The sequence below is a fragment of the Rana temporaria genome, chromosome 8 (assembly GCF_905171775.1).
Source record: "Rana temporaria chromosome 8, aRanTem1.1, whole genome shotgun sequence".
In the NCBI taxonomy this organism is placed as follows: domain Eukaryota; kingdom Metazoa; phylum Chordata; class Amphibia; order Anura; family Ranidae; genus Rana; species Rana temporaria.
In genome coordinates, this window is record NC_053496.1 from 34382103 (window position 1) to 34398726 (window position 16624).

The following is a 16624-nucleotide window of genomic DNA, read 5'->3' on the forward strand; positions in this document are numbered from 1 at the left end:
TTTCCGGGGGCCACGAACTTCGGCTCTGTGACTGTCCGGAGTCACGTGACGTCACTTCTGCGCATGTGCGTGGGAGCCGACTTTAAACGGCATGACCCCGGCTTGAAACGGCACAGCGTGTCCTTTCAAGACGGTGCATGCGCAGGAGGCGTCGCTCAGGGAAATTGCAAATATCTCTAAAAACCGTGCAAGTCTCGGAGATATTGCAAGCACCTACAGGTAAGCCTTAATCTAGGCTTACCTGTAGGTGTAACTTCCGCCAGAGGGTTTACAACCACTTTAAGGCCTCATTCACACGGGTTATTTTTGAAAACTCTCCTAGAAGCCTTTCCTCCTGGCAGCAGTGTTTTGGCAGAAAAATGCCAGACACTTGTAAAAGTGTCTAATGCTTTTAAATGCGCTTAGGTTCGTTTACAGGCTTCAAGCTATTGGGCGCTAATTTGTTTTACTGGTCAGAAAAATAATTTATTCTGCCCATTGAATTAACGTTTAAGCGCTAAAGACGCCAAGCGGGTTTTTTTTTTATAGACAAAATGCTGCTGCTCTTGGACGCTCTGGCAGTGTTTTTTTTTTCGACCTCTAAAAGCTGCTAATAGTCTATGTGTGCAATGTCGCATAGGCCTACATGGAGGGGCATTTGGAAGCAGAAAAAAATAAAACACCCGACACCCCTAAAAGCGGCAGTAAAAACATCCTGTGTGAATGAGGCCTAAAATCTGAATGACCAGAGGCATATTGAGGCTATGGCGGAGATTTACTGGTACACGCAAAATCTGGTGCAGCTGTGCATAGTAACCAGTTTCTAACTTTGGCTTGTTCATTTAAAGGAGGTCATAAATGGGTCGCATTCCAAACTAATTTTCTTAGGAAGATCAGAAATTTAGCGCATTTTGTGATCTGATGGTGCCACCATTGATTTTGAAATTCCACCAACCAAGCCTTCAATTTCACCTCATGTGGTTACAGAACATTTGTGGCCGGAAATCTTTTTTTTTAGGGGAATTTTCTCTTCTTGCGCTCACGATTTTCCAAAATATTTCTCGCACCCATCATTGATTAGAAAATCATTTGTTTTTCAAAAAAATTCCAACATGCCCAACTACTCAAATTTAATGGCTGCACGAAAATGCGCCATTGCTGCGGCCCATTAATGGTGAAAAATCCAAACATTTTGGTGGATGGCATACTCACAGAGTCTTTCCTCAGCCCCCCTTCACATCACATCCCCCTTTAAAATTCAGTGCCCCTTTACATTAATGTAACGAGGACTGCTCTGTAAAGTGGGCACTGTAATGTAAAAGGGGTACTTTGATATAAAGGGGGCTGTAATCATTACAGTGCAGTCCTTTACATCACAGTGCCCCCTTTACAATAATGTAACGGAGACTTCTCTGTAAAGCGGGCACTGTAATCATTACAGTGCAGTCCCCTTTATATTACAGTGTCCCTAGCAATCACAGCCTCCTCCATCACAGTGCCCCTGCAGTCTGCCCCCCCACCCCCTTTTCTTTTTAACATCACATATTGTTAATCTCTGCCTCCCTTGCTCAGGACTCCCACCTTTAGCAGGACAGAGGCTATGCTCAGTCCATGTTTGCTCTCACGGCTACCCCACAAGGTCATCCCATCAACAGGGCCGGGGGTGGGAGGAGCTCTCAATTAGGATCTGCAGCTCCTCCTGCCCCTTGCCCTGCTGGCTGGATGACATAATCGGCTGAGGGGCTGGGAGAGAACACACGGTTGTGGCCACACATCAGGAGATGTGCGGCGAGCGTGGTCTGCGATAGCCCTCTGTGGACTGCGATTGCAACTCACCTTCTGCAGTACGGCCCGAGCATCAAGAGGCCGCGGCCCGGGGACCCTTGATCCAAGGCATTGCCTACAAGTGCTAATCTTAGCAGATGTAGAGTAAGATTTGGTGGTGTCCCTACTGTGCTGTTCACGGTTCTCTTTGCCCGAGAAGACACTGTACCCGAGAACCTGCAGTGCAAGGATCTCTCCGCTTTATCCATTCTGTGGATTTGTGCTTCCTCCATCCCTACAGCTGCTCCTTCATTAATCCCCCATCGGCCATCAGATTCAAAAACATCAGGCATTAATGGGGTAGCTCCAACATGAGGAAGCAAAGGCCCTGCTATTACCATGATGACCAAGTTAACACAGAGCAAAACAAAGTATGATACATCAGTAAAGGGAAAAAGATCAGCTCCCCAATGGCCGCTGTCACTTTTGAAATAGGTGAGGCTGTGTGGGGTCCGAGATCTGTAAATGAACAAACTGAAAGTATCGCCTTCCACCGCCACTTGTAGTCCATTACCACTTCCTCCAGTTCTCTAACTGAAAGCTAGTACCTTGTTACAGATAGAGAGCTGGAGGAAGACGCTGCAGGAACTTGGCATTGCACTTATCATTCACAGATTACGGGTGCAATGCTCTGTAGCCTCTTATGCAAAAAAATTATACACTTTTTTTTTAAAGTGCACTTATCCTTTAAGACAAAGCAAATGCTTACAGTAAGGAAATGAGAGCTCACATCTTGATCTGAATGACCGCCTTCAAGGGAAAAGCTTTATATGCATGTATAATACAATTCATACGCTACATATATACAGAATATAAATGATAAAATAAGACACTGTTTCCGACATCTAATGTTTCACATCCCCTCCTGAAATATATTATCTTTTTACAAGCCTTGCATCGCAAAAAAAAGACTTTTGCAACATTAATAAAAAAAAGAAAAAAAACAAAGAAAAGTGACTTAAAATAGTAAAAACAAAAAAATCAGGTGGCAGTATAGAATCTAGCAGCACATTAATTAGCGACACAATTGGGCACCAGAGCAGGTTATGTATAATGCAGTCCAGCTGTGCTCTCTCATGAGGGGTATAAAATGGCGGTGGATCATGTGGTTACTATGGAGTCCATTTTATCCACTGCGGCAGAGTGCGTTTTCGCTGTTGCAGAACAGCAAGGCTGCAGTGGTGGTTGTAAAATACAGCAAAACGCGCTTCTATACAAAGATTTTATATGGATGGAGAGGTTCGTCGGCGTGTTTTTAATTATAAAATATATGCATTTTAAAACTTTTTTTTTTTTGCAAAGTGATGCCTTAAAGCCAACAGCTCCAGGCTCTGCGCCCCTTAAAGTGAAGTAAAAGTTTTAACGACCATGAATGTGGTAATATTGCTCACTCAATTTACCACGCTGTAATGTAAACGTCATCGGAATTAACCCCTTCCACTGCGTCAGCAAAGTCAGGTTTAAAGGTAATTCCAAGGAAATTAAAATAACACAATTTTTTTTTTTTATGCGCAGAAGCCAGACATCAGATAGAACTCCCGGCACGATTAAAGTTCTGTAAAACACTCAATTGTAACGGAAGAACTCATCATTAAAGCGTCTCCTGGACAATGAGGGACAGCTTTTCCCTTAGTCACGCGTCATCAGGTCCACGTGGGAGGAGAGAGCAGCGACTAAGCACTGGGCCCCTCTACAGACTTTGTCAATATTCCCTTCTTTCCAAGATTTGGTCCTTGCACAATGATTAAAAACAAATAAAAACAGATTTGGTCTCGTAGTTGTGACATCATCGGAGGGTGTCGAAGACATCAAGGGGTAGTAGAGCTGTGAAACTTGACAAAGGCGATGGCAGCTAGTTCCTTACAGAACTCCTCCAAGACAATCACTCCTTCCAACAGAGTCATGTGATCAACTCTGAAATAAGAAGAAGAGTAAGTGAATGAGAGAAAGGGAAGAGAGGAGAGAAAGGGAAAAGAGAAAAGGGGGAGAGGTGGTGGGTGGGAAGGGGAGGAAGAGTGAAAACTACGAAGAAAGCAAGGTAAAGATGTACTGAAAAAATCAGCTTAAGTTCAACTAAACACATGAGCATGAAGGTATATAGTATATTTCTTTAATAATAGAAATGCTAATAATTTTAAATTAGTAAGAGAGCAATGCAAGTGTACATCACAGAATCTTACTGATCAACTATAAATATTAATACAGTGGAACCTCGGACTGCGTGTAACGCGGTTAACAAGCGTTTTGCAATAAGAGCACTGTATTTAAAAAAATCCTAAATCGGTTTGCGAGTGTTGTCTCGCAAAACGAGCAGAATTCAGGCCAAAGCGCTGTGCAGTACTGCGTTTGGCCTGAGGTGAGGGGGCGCCGGAGCCGAACGACGCAGTTCGGGAATGTTTGAAAAGACATGGAAATACTCCGTTCCCGAGGTTTGCAGAGGTTAGCCAAGCTGTCCTCGGGCCTTTCCGGCAAACCACCCCCCCCCCCGCCTCTGGCCGCATGTGGTATTGCATGCCATTGAAGTAAACACAGAACAAATTATTTTCGTTTCCATTGAATTCAATGGGGAAACTCGCTTTGATATGCGTGCACTTTGGATTACGAGCATTCTCCTGTAACAGATTATGCTTGTAATCCGAGGTTCCACTGTGTGTGTGTGTGTGTGTCTCTTACATTGGCCCGTCCGGCTCAAACCCCAGTAGCCTCTTCCTTACAAGCAGGAGTTTTGGGGTGAAGTCTGGGATACGCTGGATTCTCACCATCAGATCTCCCACCACCTAGGAAGAGAAAAGACAACACAAGGTTTTCTGATTACAAGTCTGCTGGCCTCATACATTTATAGTCAGCAAGTAGAGAGAGTGTATCACCTTACACTTTCCATTCCCTGTCCTGAAACAAATGTAAACTCAGCAGGATGGGGCCGGAGTTACATTTTTGAAAACCATTAATTTTTTGAGACCCATTTTATTAGTACACTATTAATCCAACACTACTGTCTCCTGCCAGCCCTGTAAAAGAGATCTAAACTCAAAAGGCCTTTTCTGGCCTTCCTGATCATTTGATTACTGTGACTGGCTGCCGCAGTGATCACATGGGGGTATGTGATTGAACTTACTCCTGACACAAACATTGATCCCAGAAGTAAGAATACATGCAACAGCATGGCATAAAACCCACCACCATACTGCCCACATATATGCGTACAACCAGCATTAAGGCTCCATTCACATTTGTAGGGTGCAACTTTGATACAACTTTGGCTTTGACCAATGATAATGGACAACTGTTACACACAAGTTGCATTGTATAACATTCAGGTACGACTTTCAAGAAACTGCTGAGGGTTAACATTGAAGTCTATGGTCCTCAAGCTGCATGAAAGTTGGACCAAAAGTAGTGCATGAACGACTTTAAAGTTGCTGCAACTAAGTTGTGCATATATAAATGGTTATCATTGGAAAACATGGGCAAAGACTTGTCATGCAACTTTGAAGTCGCATAAGTGTGAATGGAGCCTAAAAGCATTAATGGCTCTGAACTAATCATGCTGACCTCATTGAATCCATTTTTGTATCGATTCTTACATTATGTATTTGTACGTTTTTGGAGTCAAACCTTTATAGAATGTGTTTCTATTAAAATTATTATAAATTCAGAATTTAAATATTAAAAATTCAGAATTTAGCAATGTATTTGCAAATGTTTGGTGCCACAAACATTTATATTTCGTTCAATTTGCTTGAAATTAAGTTTTGTTTATCCTCCCCCCAATTGCCACTCAAATTGCATATCAGTACAACAATGAAAACTAGCAATCATTTTTATGTAGAGCCTCTGAAAGACACAGTTTCTGTTGGTCTGCAGAGAGACTACCCGGTGGCAGCCTTGTAAGTACAAAGGGCCAGATTCAGGTACAAATGCAGCGGCGTAACGTATCCCGTTTATGTTACACCGCCGCAAGTTTTCGGCGTAAGTGCCTGATTCACAAAGCACTTGCCTGTAAACTTGCGGCGGCATAGCGTAAAGCCGTCCGGCGCATTCAAATGGGGCGTGTAAAGCCGAACGTTCTGCACATGCTCCGTTAGGAAATTTCCGGCCGTGCTTTGCGCGAAATTACGGCGCCCCGACGTGTTTTTTGAACGGCGACATGCGTAACGTACTTTCGTATTCCCGGACATCTTAGGCAAAAAAAAAAATTAAATTTGACGCGGGAACGACGGCCATACTTTAACATAGCTGTTCTAAATGTAAGCCATGAAAAAGCAGGCTTAAGTTTGCGACGGGAAAAAACGACTAGGGACGACGTAAGAGAATGCGACGAACGCACGTACCTTCGTGGATCGCTGTAATCAGCTAATTTGCATACCCGACGCGGAAAACTACGCAAACTCCACCCAGCGGTCGCCGAAGTATTGCATCCTAAGATCCGAAGGCGTACAAAGCCTGTCGGATCTTAGCCAAAAGCCGTCGTATCTTTGTTTGTGAATTACAAATAAAGATACGACGTGGCAAATTTGAAAGTACGCCGGAGTATCAGCAGATACTCCGGCGTACTTTTTCTGTGAATCTGGCCCAAAGCTTTTATTTTGGGGAGCTGAACACAAGGTTGATTACACAGTTAGATAAATAATTGACTGCGAAGAGGCTGGGATTTATTTTTTTATTTTTGTGCAAAGCTGCTTTTGTTTATTTGGTGCTGGAAATGCAATAAATCTGCTTGATGCCAATGTTAAACCTGAAATACTATGATAACCCCTGTATAAACAACTTTCACAGAGGCTGGATACCCCAAGAGACAGGAAAAGTCAGGCTGATATTAGTATAAAACCCACAAAGGGGTGACAGGACTCACCCTAACAATGACGGAAAAGAGGGAGCGGCACCCAGGGGCCAAGTTGACGTAGGGGTCCAGCAAGAACTCGTGGATGTGGGGATGAGGGAAGAGGGAAAGTTTGGACAACACTGAAGTAACCTGTAAATTCACATCATAGGGCTGGAGGAAAATAAACACAAAGGTTATCCATACGCAAAAAATATAAGATTTTATTTTACAGGCTTGACAGACTCAAACCTGGAACCAACAAGAAAGACATGCTAGCTTGTTTTTGATTGATTTTAAAATGTGCAGCCGAGTACAATCATCCCCATCCTTGCTTTTTTATTTAGTGAGTCAGTACCATAAAACAAGTGTGCAGGATAATCCCAATATTTGATGTGTGTTTGTTACAGGTAAGCAACCTATTAGGTAATGAAGCAAGGATGAGCATGACAGCACCAGAGGCACAGGTCCATAAAAACAAGTCCATATAGCATCTTCCATATGTTTAAAAAAAAAAAAAATCACAGATCTTCTAACAAACTAAAGACAATTATATAAAAAAAAACACCTAGCCTTGAGTTTGCTCTAATTTCAATATGTGAGTTTTAATATTTCTTTACAAATCATGGGAAAAATCATGACAAATGTATTTATTACAGTTACTTATTTAACACTGTCACCCCTGCCCTCAAGGAGCTTACAATCTGAGGTAACTCACATTCATACACATACTAGGGCCAATTTAGATAGGAGCCAATTAACCTACCAGCATGTCCTCATAGTGTGGGAGGAAAAAAGGGCATCTGGAGGAAACCCCTTCAGGCACAACTATTTTAAATCCAGTATAATTGATTTATTCCGCAGTTATCTATATGTTGTCTACATTGAAAAGCAGCCCAGCAAAATCTTTTTGTAGCTCATTCTGACAACGTATAAAAATGTTTTTTTTTTTTTAATCGTCTTGTACATGGAACTTTTATATACCCAAAACCAATGACACTCCCCTCTCCAGCACCCTTGGCACTCCTTCCAACATCAAATTTGGCTGATGTCTGAGTTGCGAGGGAGTGATGACCTCACCCCCTGTTATGTATTAGTGTTTGGGCCTAGTGGCCATTCACACACAGGAAGAAGTGACATTCCACTATACCTGGAAGCATCAGGTATTCTGCCCACGGCTGAGCCAGAGGAAGGATGAGAAAAAAAATTCCGCACAGGTGAGCATCAGTGACTGTGTGGTGGCCCCCTTACACAGACACTGTCACTTTACTTTATATAGGCAGTGACAGTGTCTCTTTAACAAACAAGTTCACTTTTGGTACTCATTAATTTTGCTTACTATTTCTTACATCTTGCTTAAAAAAAGTAAATTGCAAAAGGGCACTGGGCTTGCTGCTAAACAGGCGTTTCAGACACAGAACCCCCACCTTGGAAGCAGATTTCTCTTCCTGCAGACGGTGCCCTGACCAACACTAGCAGGAACCCATGCCTTCCTGTCATAGCCAAATGCTTGGCCATTCTGATTGGTAAGGTTTCAACACTTTCTGACTGCACCAACGTTTTCCTGCATGTTCCTGCCTCTTGCATATTCTTATTGGCTGACGGAGCTGCCAATCACAGTGATGAGCCAATAGGAAGGTTAAGGAGCAGTGCTTAGAAGCAAGTACTATCCGAAAGTGGTGAGGTGATGCCTAGCAGATTTGGCTGGGATTCAGCAGTGAGAAGAAGGATTGGGAAGCTGCTGTATGCATTGTGCCCCTTTTTAAAAGAGAATTAGACTCAAAATTTAGGTCCACATTAAACAGTCAGGTGGGGTACCAAAAGGTGTATACTTTGGAGCACTGCAGGGTCTTAGAGTTGCACTGGACAGGTAAAGTTTACAGCCATTGTATTCTACTAATCATCTCTGTCAAAATCAGATTAATCATTTGAGTACTTTTACAGTGGGTTGGGATTGTACCTGGTCTAGTATCCTTCCCATTCTGTCAAACAAGACTTTCAGGAAATGTCCCTCGAAGAATGGAGCCTCTAAATTGCACTTCTCAATGGCCTTTGCTAAGCCAGGCCAATCCCAGCGCAGGCATATTGCACAGTAATCCCGGAACTAAACAAAAAAATAAATGGAAAATGTTATCACACTGCCTTTGATGGGTTTATAAAAAGATGACGATATTGGTGGCAGCGGGATAATGAGAGGAGTTTTGACTTACCTGTCTGTGTGCGTCCCTGAGGTAAGTGTCATAGCCGGTGCCCTCCACATGGTAAGAGGACTTGGCTTCATCAGGGACCAGACAGAGAAAACTGCAGGACACAAAGAAGACATTTTATGGTGTCATTCAACCTGTAAACTACTAATCAAATACATTAGCGACAAAGCAGCCATTTGAGGAAACCAATAATCAAACTATCTATTCACCTTACAGCCCTACCTCATCTCAGTCTATCCTCCCCACCCCTAAAAAAAGAAAATTGTGACTCAACGACAGCACTGGGTCAGACAGCACTGTCACATGAGAAAGCTGTGTGTAATAGGTCAAATGAAAAATTCTTAGGAGTCCAAAGTATTTATTGCTCAACTGGTTACAATAAGCAGGGCAAAAAACAGCGCGTTTCAGGACGGGATGAAATGGCAGAATGTTAAATGGACTTAAAAAGGACTAAGCAGACTGATATTCAGGCAGAGGACGCTATAAACAGTAGTCGGTGCTAGAGCACAATGGTAAACTTACTGTGTGTATCCTTCCAGAAGTGCTCCCCTATGGGCCTCCTTGTCCAACATTCCCTTCTCCTACAGGCAGATCTCATACAATGTCCTTGTTTTAATGCACACACGGAAATGGAGTCCATTAACTGGGCAGAGCACTAGGCTTTATTTAAACCAGCACATTACATGGGAAAAATAACCTGAATGCCTCTTGTGCTAAAACGCTTAGTCATAAAGCTCATGGTTATGCATTGTAGTGTAAGGCTGCCTTTGCGCAGCTCTGTTGCAAAAACGCAGTAAAAACAGTGTTTTCATTTTGTGTTGTTTTACTGCACCAGAAATACAGCATGTAGGACTTTTAAAAGCACAACAGGTGTGAAGAGTTCCATGGGGTTTAATAGTCCTTCATTTTTCTTCCGCTTTTGGTAATGCAGGAATGGAAAATAAACTGATCAGTGAAAAGGGCCCTTAAACACAGCTCAGCAAGTTAGAGAGCTGGTGAACAGGAGGGAGTGTGGTGTCTGGCAAGTCCACTAGTGGCAGTGGCATCTGTTTTTGAATATCTCCTTAATTATTTCCTTCTCGTGTGGCAGGGGGAGTGATCTGGGTGATGTTGGAAAACTCACCTATTGACAATCTTGTGCACCTCTGTCTTCCCATCATTCTTCTGGTGGTCGGGGGTGACAGGAGGCGAGGAGCTCAGCCACTCCTTGGACAGTGTATTTTCAGGAGACATACCGGTAAAAATTGGGTCTTCTTCCAAATCTCTGCAACCATAAAGAAAGATACAATCAATTCTACTACAAAAGAAGAGAAATATGTTTTCGGGTATGGGAGACATGCATCTCTTTCCTATCTCTACCACATCACAACACTGGATGCCTCAGTGGCCAATAGCCAGGCCCAAGCCCTTTCACATGGGGCAGAGGGAAAGTCCACTGCCCTTTGTATGCTCTGAACAGTGGGGTTACTTTACTAAAAGTGTGCAAAATCTGGTGCAGTTCTGCATAGAAACCAATTAGCTTCCAGGTTTTTTATTTGTTTGTCAAAGCTTAAATTGAACAAGCTAAAGTTAGAAGCCGACTGGCTACCATGCAGAGCTGCACCAGATTTTGCACGCTTTAGTTTTAGTAAATCAACCCCAGTGCGTCTTGAAAGTCACGTATGGTTTCTCTAAGGCAAACAAAGTGAAAGGGGTGTGGAGACAAGGCGAGCATTAACTAATGTGGGCACCAGCATTTACGTAAACTTGTTGCTTTACCCTGCATAGTCAAGGTACAAAATCATGCAACAGGAAAAAAAAAAAATGTATAGCTTATCCTCAGACCCCACAGAGGACCACTGAAGCTATACCATGATGTGACAGTGACATACACAGCTCCAGCGATCTGCCCATTCTCCACGATGTCTTTGTCTTCTGGACAGGGCGGTTTGTACTCTGTGTAGTTTCTTTCTTCCAGATTCCGAAGGACCAGATTATAGAGTATGTGCTCACTGGGTTTCTGTAGAAGGTGCTCAAACAGTCGAAGTGTCATAATACTGATCTGCAGGGAAGAAATATCTGGGGTGAAATATACAAAAAAATATAATACAACAAACATTGTGCCATGTGCAACCACAAATAAAGATTGAGAAGTCACCAGCACTCCCAGGATACCTTTGCGTGATTTATTATTAATTTATGTCATAAAAGGTAAATTTACTATTCCAATGTTACAGGGCCTTGCAGGGTCTTCGTCCTTAGGGCAACCAGTGACAAGAGACATGCAAATGCTTCAAGCATATCTGTTCATAGGTAACCCAAAGCAATAAATACCCAACAAGTGGGTGGCTTGGAAGGTCCTCTGCCTTCCAAGCCCTGTAAAAGTGATTGGGCGGCTGAATATTTGCACAGATCACCTTTACATGACAGGCAATCTCCGGCACCAACAAAATGATACCAGGATCCTGGTATAACCACTTCCAGTCCAGGATGTAATAATATATATATATATATATATATATATATATATATATATATATATATACACACACACACACACACACACACACACACACACACACACACACACTGGACAGGAAAAGTAATACTGACCTATACTATTTGGCTCAATCAACCTCGTCCTCGAGGATGAAGAAAATAAAGACCCGGTTGCAAACTGATATTTCCTCAATGGATGATGATATCTGGGAGGATGTAATTGAGGACCAGATTTCAGCAGTTATTTCAGCCATCCACAGAATCTCAATGGGGTCATTACCAACCTGAGATTATTTTCATATGGTATGGACGTGTCCACGAGTTAGACAGTTCTGGTCAGATATTACGAGGTTTATGGAGAAGTGGCCTCTTGCAAATATTTGCACCCCAATCCACCGTCTTTTCGTTTTTTTTTTTTTAGGAGGAGCTACATGGTTTTGAAATAGAAAATAGGTAGATCCTCCCACCATCCAATACTGAATAGATATTATAAATAAGGCTTTGCCTCTATATAAAAGTGACATGTTCCTAGAGCAGTGATGGCGAACCTTTTTGAACCCGAGTGCCCAAACCGCGACGCAAAACCAACTTATTTCTTTCAAAGTGCCAACACAGAATTAAACCTACCAGCGGCTCTGTACAGATGATGGGACTGATCATCCCTCTGCATAAGCCCCAAGGGACCAAAAACGTACGATTCTGCCCAGAAAAAAACGTGTGTTTTTTAAAGGAATGCGTTACGCTCAGAATGCTAGGATCAGGAGTGCGTTACGCTCAGAATGCTAGGATCAGGAGTGCGTTACGCTCAGAATGCTAGGATCAGGAGTGCGTTACGCTCAGAATGCTAGGATCAGGAGTGCGTTACGCTCAGAATGCTAGGATCAGGAGTGCGTTACGCTCAGAATGCTAGGATCAGGAGTGCGTTACGCTCAGAATGCTAGGATCAGGAGTGCGTTACGCTCAGAATGCTAGGATCAGGAGTGCGTTACGCTCAGAATGCTAGGATCAGGAGTGCGTTACGCTCAGAATGCTAGGATCAGGAGTGCGTTACGCTCAGAATGCTAGGATCAGGAGTGCGTTACGCTCAGAATGCTAGGATCAGGAGTGCGTTACGCTCAGAATGCTAGGATCAGGAGTGCGTTACGCTCAGAATGCTAGGATCAGGAGTGCGTTACGCTCAGAATGCTAGGATCAGGAGTGCGTTACGCTCAGAATGCTAGGATCAGGAGTGCATTACGCTCAGAATGCTAGAATCAGCATAATGGCGCCTAGATGTTTTTGTTTTAGACAACGTTGTCTTTTAAGATGGTTGTAGGTGGAAAAGCATCTTTTTGTATTTGACTTGTTTTAATTAATAAATTTTTGTCATTTAATTTCCCATCATTTTTGTTTTCTATTTTTTTGATTGCTATATCCCTGTGTGCTATTTTGTGGCACCTTGACCATTCCTTCTCCCTGGCACAGTCCTTTTCCCTTGTATGCAGCTTTTTGGCCACTGAGTCCCAAATCCTTTTGGATAGTGAGTGGATGCAAGCTCTCATTAGTATTTGTATTTAAACAGTGTGGTTCCCAGCTTTTTATTTTTTGTCCATATAACTCTCTCACCTGTCTCCAGTGTTTCCCGTCCGATCTGGCAGCTCATTCCCGCCCGCACATCACCCCTGATCGATCCCAGCTATCAGGAAGCAGTGTTTTCTCAGACACACCCACGCACGCTGGCCCCAGAGATTTGTGGGAGCTGTAGTTTGATGGGGGGTGCAGTGTGGACAAATCGGGGTCTAGGATTGGATTTGTGTGTGCGCGCACGCACACGTCACCCCTGGCTGTTTCTACTCCACGCGCACTCGGACACATCGCCGCAAACGAAGGGACCTGTGGGAGATGTAGTTTTTGCGGCGTGGTCCGATTCCGATTTCAGTCTTTAAGTCTGTTTCTCCATTTCTCCTGGCGTGCCCAGCGAAACAGCTTGCCGTGCCAGGAGCGGCACGCGTGCCACGCGTTCGCCATCACTGTCCTAGAGGCTGTCTTGTGCAGTACTGCCTTCATACTGAGTATTCAGATTGCGAATATGTGCATATGATATATTACATGTAGGATTTTTTCACCAGTTTATGTTCCACCCACCCCCCCCTTTTTTTTTTCTTTTCTGGAGCTACAAGGTGCACTACATGTTCTGTTTACAATAGAAGTCCTGGACATTGATTTACGAAATGGTACTTAACACAATGTACTGTGACTTGAGGATTATCATCTTCATTTACCATGCACACGATTCTGTGCATTTGCTTGTTTTGTAGAACTAAGAAAATGTTAAAAAAATGACCCCTTAAAAAAAAAAAAAAGTAATAAAACTGACCTACTATACAAGACCATCAGCATCTAACATGGAAACCGGTCACCCAGGAAAGGAAGGATTGCGCTCACCTCATCAGAGATATGGTTGCAGTGTTCAATCAGACGATGGCGGAGTGGAATTTTTTGGATCCCGCTCAGTGTCTCAGGGTCTCGATCCTCACCCAGCAGAAAATAGACAATCTGTTCCAGAAGGGCATCAGATGTCACCTGCCGCACTATCCTGTGCAGGAGCGATGTGGCTGTAAGAATGCCAATCTCTGACCTGGAAGAGGAGAAGGATGGCGATGACAGGCTTTGATTAATCACTGTATACGGAGCCAAAAGAAAATGAACTGAAAATAAAAATCAGTACTCACGTGTGCATTAATTGAGGCTCCATCACACCAACCAAAAATCTCTCCCGCACAGACCTGGCCATTGTGGCACCTGCCATCTTAAAGGAGACAAAGGAGAAATTCCTTGAAACGTGACAAACATATTAACATCACTCAAGTACACTCAAAAGTAGTATTAAAGCATATCTAAACACAAGAACAAACTGGAACAGCCTTTACTGTCAGGTTTTGATAACTCAAGCATATAAAACCTCATTCTCCTGTTTAGGCTTTGCTTCCCTGTATTTGTTTGAAGATATTTCCTAAACGTCAGCATTATTCCTCCCACTTACTGCTTTCCTTGTCTGTCAGCCTATACATGGCTGTGCTGCACAATAAGGATGAGCTCCGGTGTGTTCCCATGGAACACGTGCAGAGCCGCCAGGAAGTGTGCACGGCGCTGCGCTAATCACAGCCAGGGAGACATTTCACGCCCCCTGCAGCCGAGCATCGGGACAATGTCTCCCTGGCTGTGATTAGCACAGCGCCGTGCTCACTTCCTGGCGGGCTCTGCACGTGTTCTATGCGAACACGGCGGAGCTCATCCTTACTGCACAAATTTCTGACAAAAAGCTGCAAATCTAAGATGCACACCTGACTCCCATTAACAGCACCTTAATAAATACATTTATTTATGTGTGTGTGACCCTCTCGTTTGTATCAGTCAGTGAAAAGGCCAACTCTGACTGGTTGCTGAGGGCTTCTTTGCTGAGTAAGACTGGAGATAGGGAACTGTTCCCAATGCATATGATAGAATAAAGTCTTCTCTCACCCTCTGAGCTTCTTTAATAAGCTGGTCACAATAGTCGAACCAGGACAAGAAGGAGATGAGCGCTCTCTTCCCTGGAAAGGCTGAAGCATCTTCCTTAACATTGTATGAATCTAGGCTGGAGAGGGGAGAGAAGAGAATGGTCAGTGTACATAATATTTAAAGTAGAACTATAGGCAAAACTTTTTTTTTTCTCTTCATTTTGAATAGAATAAGGGAGTGTTATAACCCCTGACAGATTTTTTTTCCGCAATCGGTGCAGAGATTTTGCTTCTCTTCCTGTCCCATAGCCAAAATGGAAGTGAGAGGAAATCCATGCAAATGAAGAGAATTCCTTGGCACTGCCATCTGAAGTAAGTAAAGTAGGAAGTTTCCTTACTTCACAGCCGGTTTCCTACTCTACATGCGCGAGCTACGCTGTGCTGTGCCTTGTAAATGGCCCCATAGTCTTCTGGGACCTGTGATGTCCCAGACCATGGGGGGGGATAGACGGACAAAATTCCAGCTCAGCTCGCCACAGAGCCAGAAGTAAGAGCGGGTACCTGAAAATAACCAGAATGTCCCCTTTTGAGTGAAGCTCCACTTTAAGGGTGCAGACAGCAATCTAAGCCGAGAGGTGTTCTAATCTATCTCCATTTTTTCTAAAACTAAAAAACTTTTTGCCTTTAGTTATACTTTAAACCTGTTGCAGAAACAGACAACCATCAACTGATTATCACTGCAGCCAGTATAGATTTTGAAATGTAGACCAGCACCATCCACAACTGACATACCCAGCGGGAAGCATATCCACAGTGCTTCCTGCAGGAGGTGAATCTGCGTTCCAATGGGACCGACATTCTAATTTCTGGCTCCATTAAGCTCACACCACCTCCTTCCCCACCCCAATTATCAGTGTAAGCATGGAGTCAGTCTGTTGTGCTGCAGTGCTTATGTGCCAATAAAGAACATGCCGATAGGAAAAATTAGAGTGACAGAGAGAAATATGTTCATCAGCCTGCTACTTGTCCTGTATTGTCCAAATCACATTGCACTCACACAACCTAGTATATAGGGGAATCTGAGCTTAAGGGGAATGTCCCCAAAACATGTCACCAGTGACTGTTGCCACTGATGGACAAAGGGGTGGGCGGAACCTTCTGACAATCACCACCATGAAAATAGCCAACAAAAGTTCAAGAGAGGTGACCATCATTAAAGCCTCAGGCCTGAGATCCTTACCCTGCCTGTTCCCAGCACTGATGACCATGAGGGACTGCATCAATAGTCAGAGCCAATATGCCCTATGTAAAAGGTTTTCTACACTTGACTTTTTCTTATCTGGATTAAAATGTTTCAACACTATGCTGGTGCACTGTTCTCTCTTATTTTGTATTTTATAGCAAAAATAGCTAGACTGCAAGGTGAAGTGGTGGAAATCTTTCCAAGCCGATAGCCTACTAGTGCATTCTGAACCGTGTAAATGTTCTTTTCACAAGGTCACTAACAATTAAGTGATCAGTGAGAATTATTTGGAGCTACAATACAATTAGAGATCAGTTTGTTGAACACAGTGTTGCAGTTTTCTTTCTGCGGCGTGTGCAGCTTTTAGAGAAGAGAAAAGAACATCTTTACCCCCAGTTAATCCCCTCCACAGTCTCGATATCCAGTGGGTCGATGGACTGAGGCAGAGCACGGTATAAGGAGGTCAGCCGGTTGGTGAGCAGCTCACATAAACTGGTGTTCTGTGTAAGGCACTGGGCGGCAGCCGCTTCTGGCAGGCTCACCAACAACATGAGGCCCTCGCAGGCTTTCACCGCGATCCGGCCGTCCTAAGGGA

The 16624-nt window shown here is 43.5% G+C and overlaps 1 protein-coding gene across 1 annotated transcript in view; it reads right to left on the minus strand.

The window, feature by feature from the left end:
- Window positions 1-2540: 2540 nt before the first annotated feature.
- FHIP2A (FHF complex subunit HOOK interacting protein 2A) overlaps window positions 2541-16624 on the minus strand; it is a 39960-nt gene continuing 25876 nt past the window's right edge. Inside the window, exons 7-17 of the mRNA XM_040361537.1 lie at window positions 16420-16616; window positions 14809-14923; window positions 14019-14095; window positions 13732-13924; window positions 10701-10870; window positions 9953-10093; window positions 8833-8923; window positions 8583-8726; window positions 6656-6796; window positions 4477-4580; window positions 2541-3717 (exon numbers count right to left, since the gene is read on the minus strand). Of these exons, the coding sequence (XP_040217471.1) occupies window positions 3612-3717; window positions 4477-4580; window positions 6656-6796; window positions 8583-8726; window positions 8833-8923; window positions 9953-10093; window positions 10701-10870; window positions 13732-13924; window positions 14019-14095; window positions 14809-14923; window positions 16420-16616 (1479 nt within the window). The 3' untranslated portion in view covers window positions 2541-3611. The remainder of the gene's footprint in view (window positions 3718-4476; window positions 4581-6655; window positions 6797-8582; window positions 8727-8832; window positions 8924-9952; window positions 10094-10700; window positions 10871-13731; window positions 13925-14018; window positions 14096-14808; window positions 14924-16419; window positions 16617-16624) is intronic.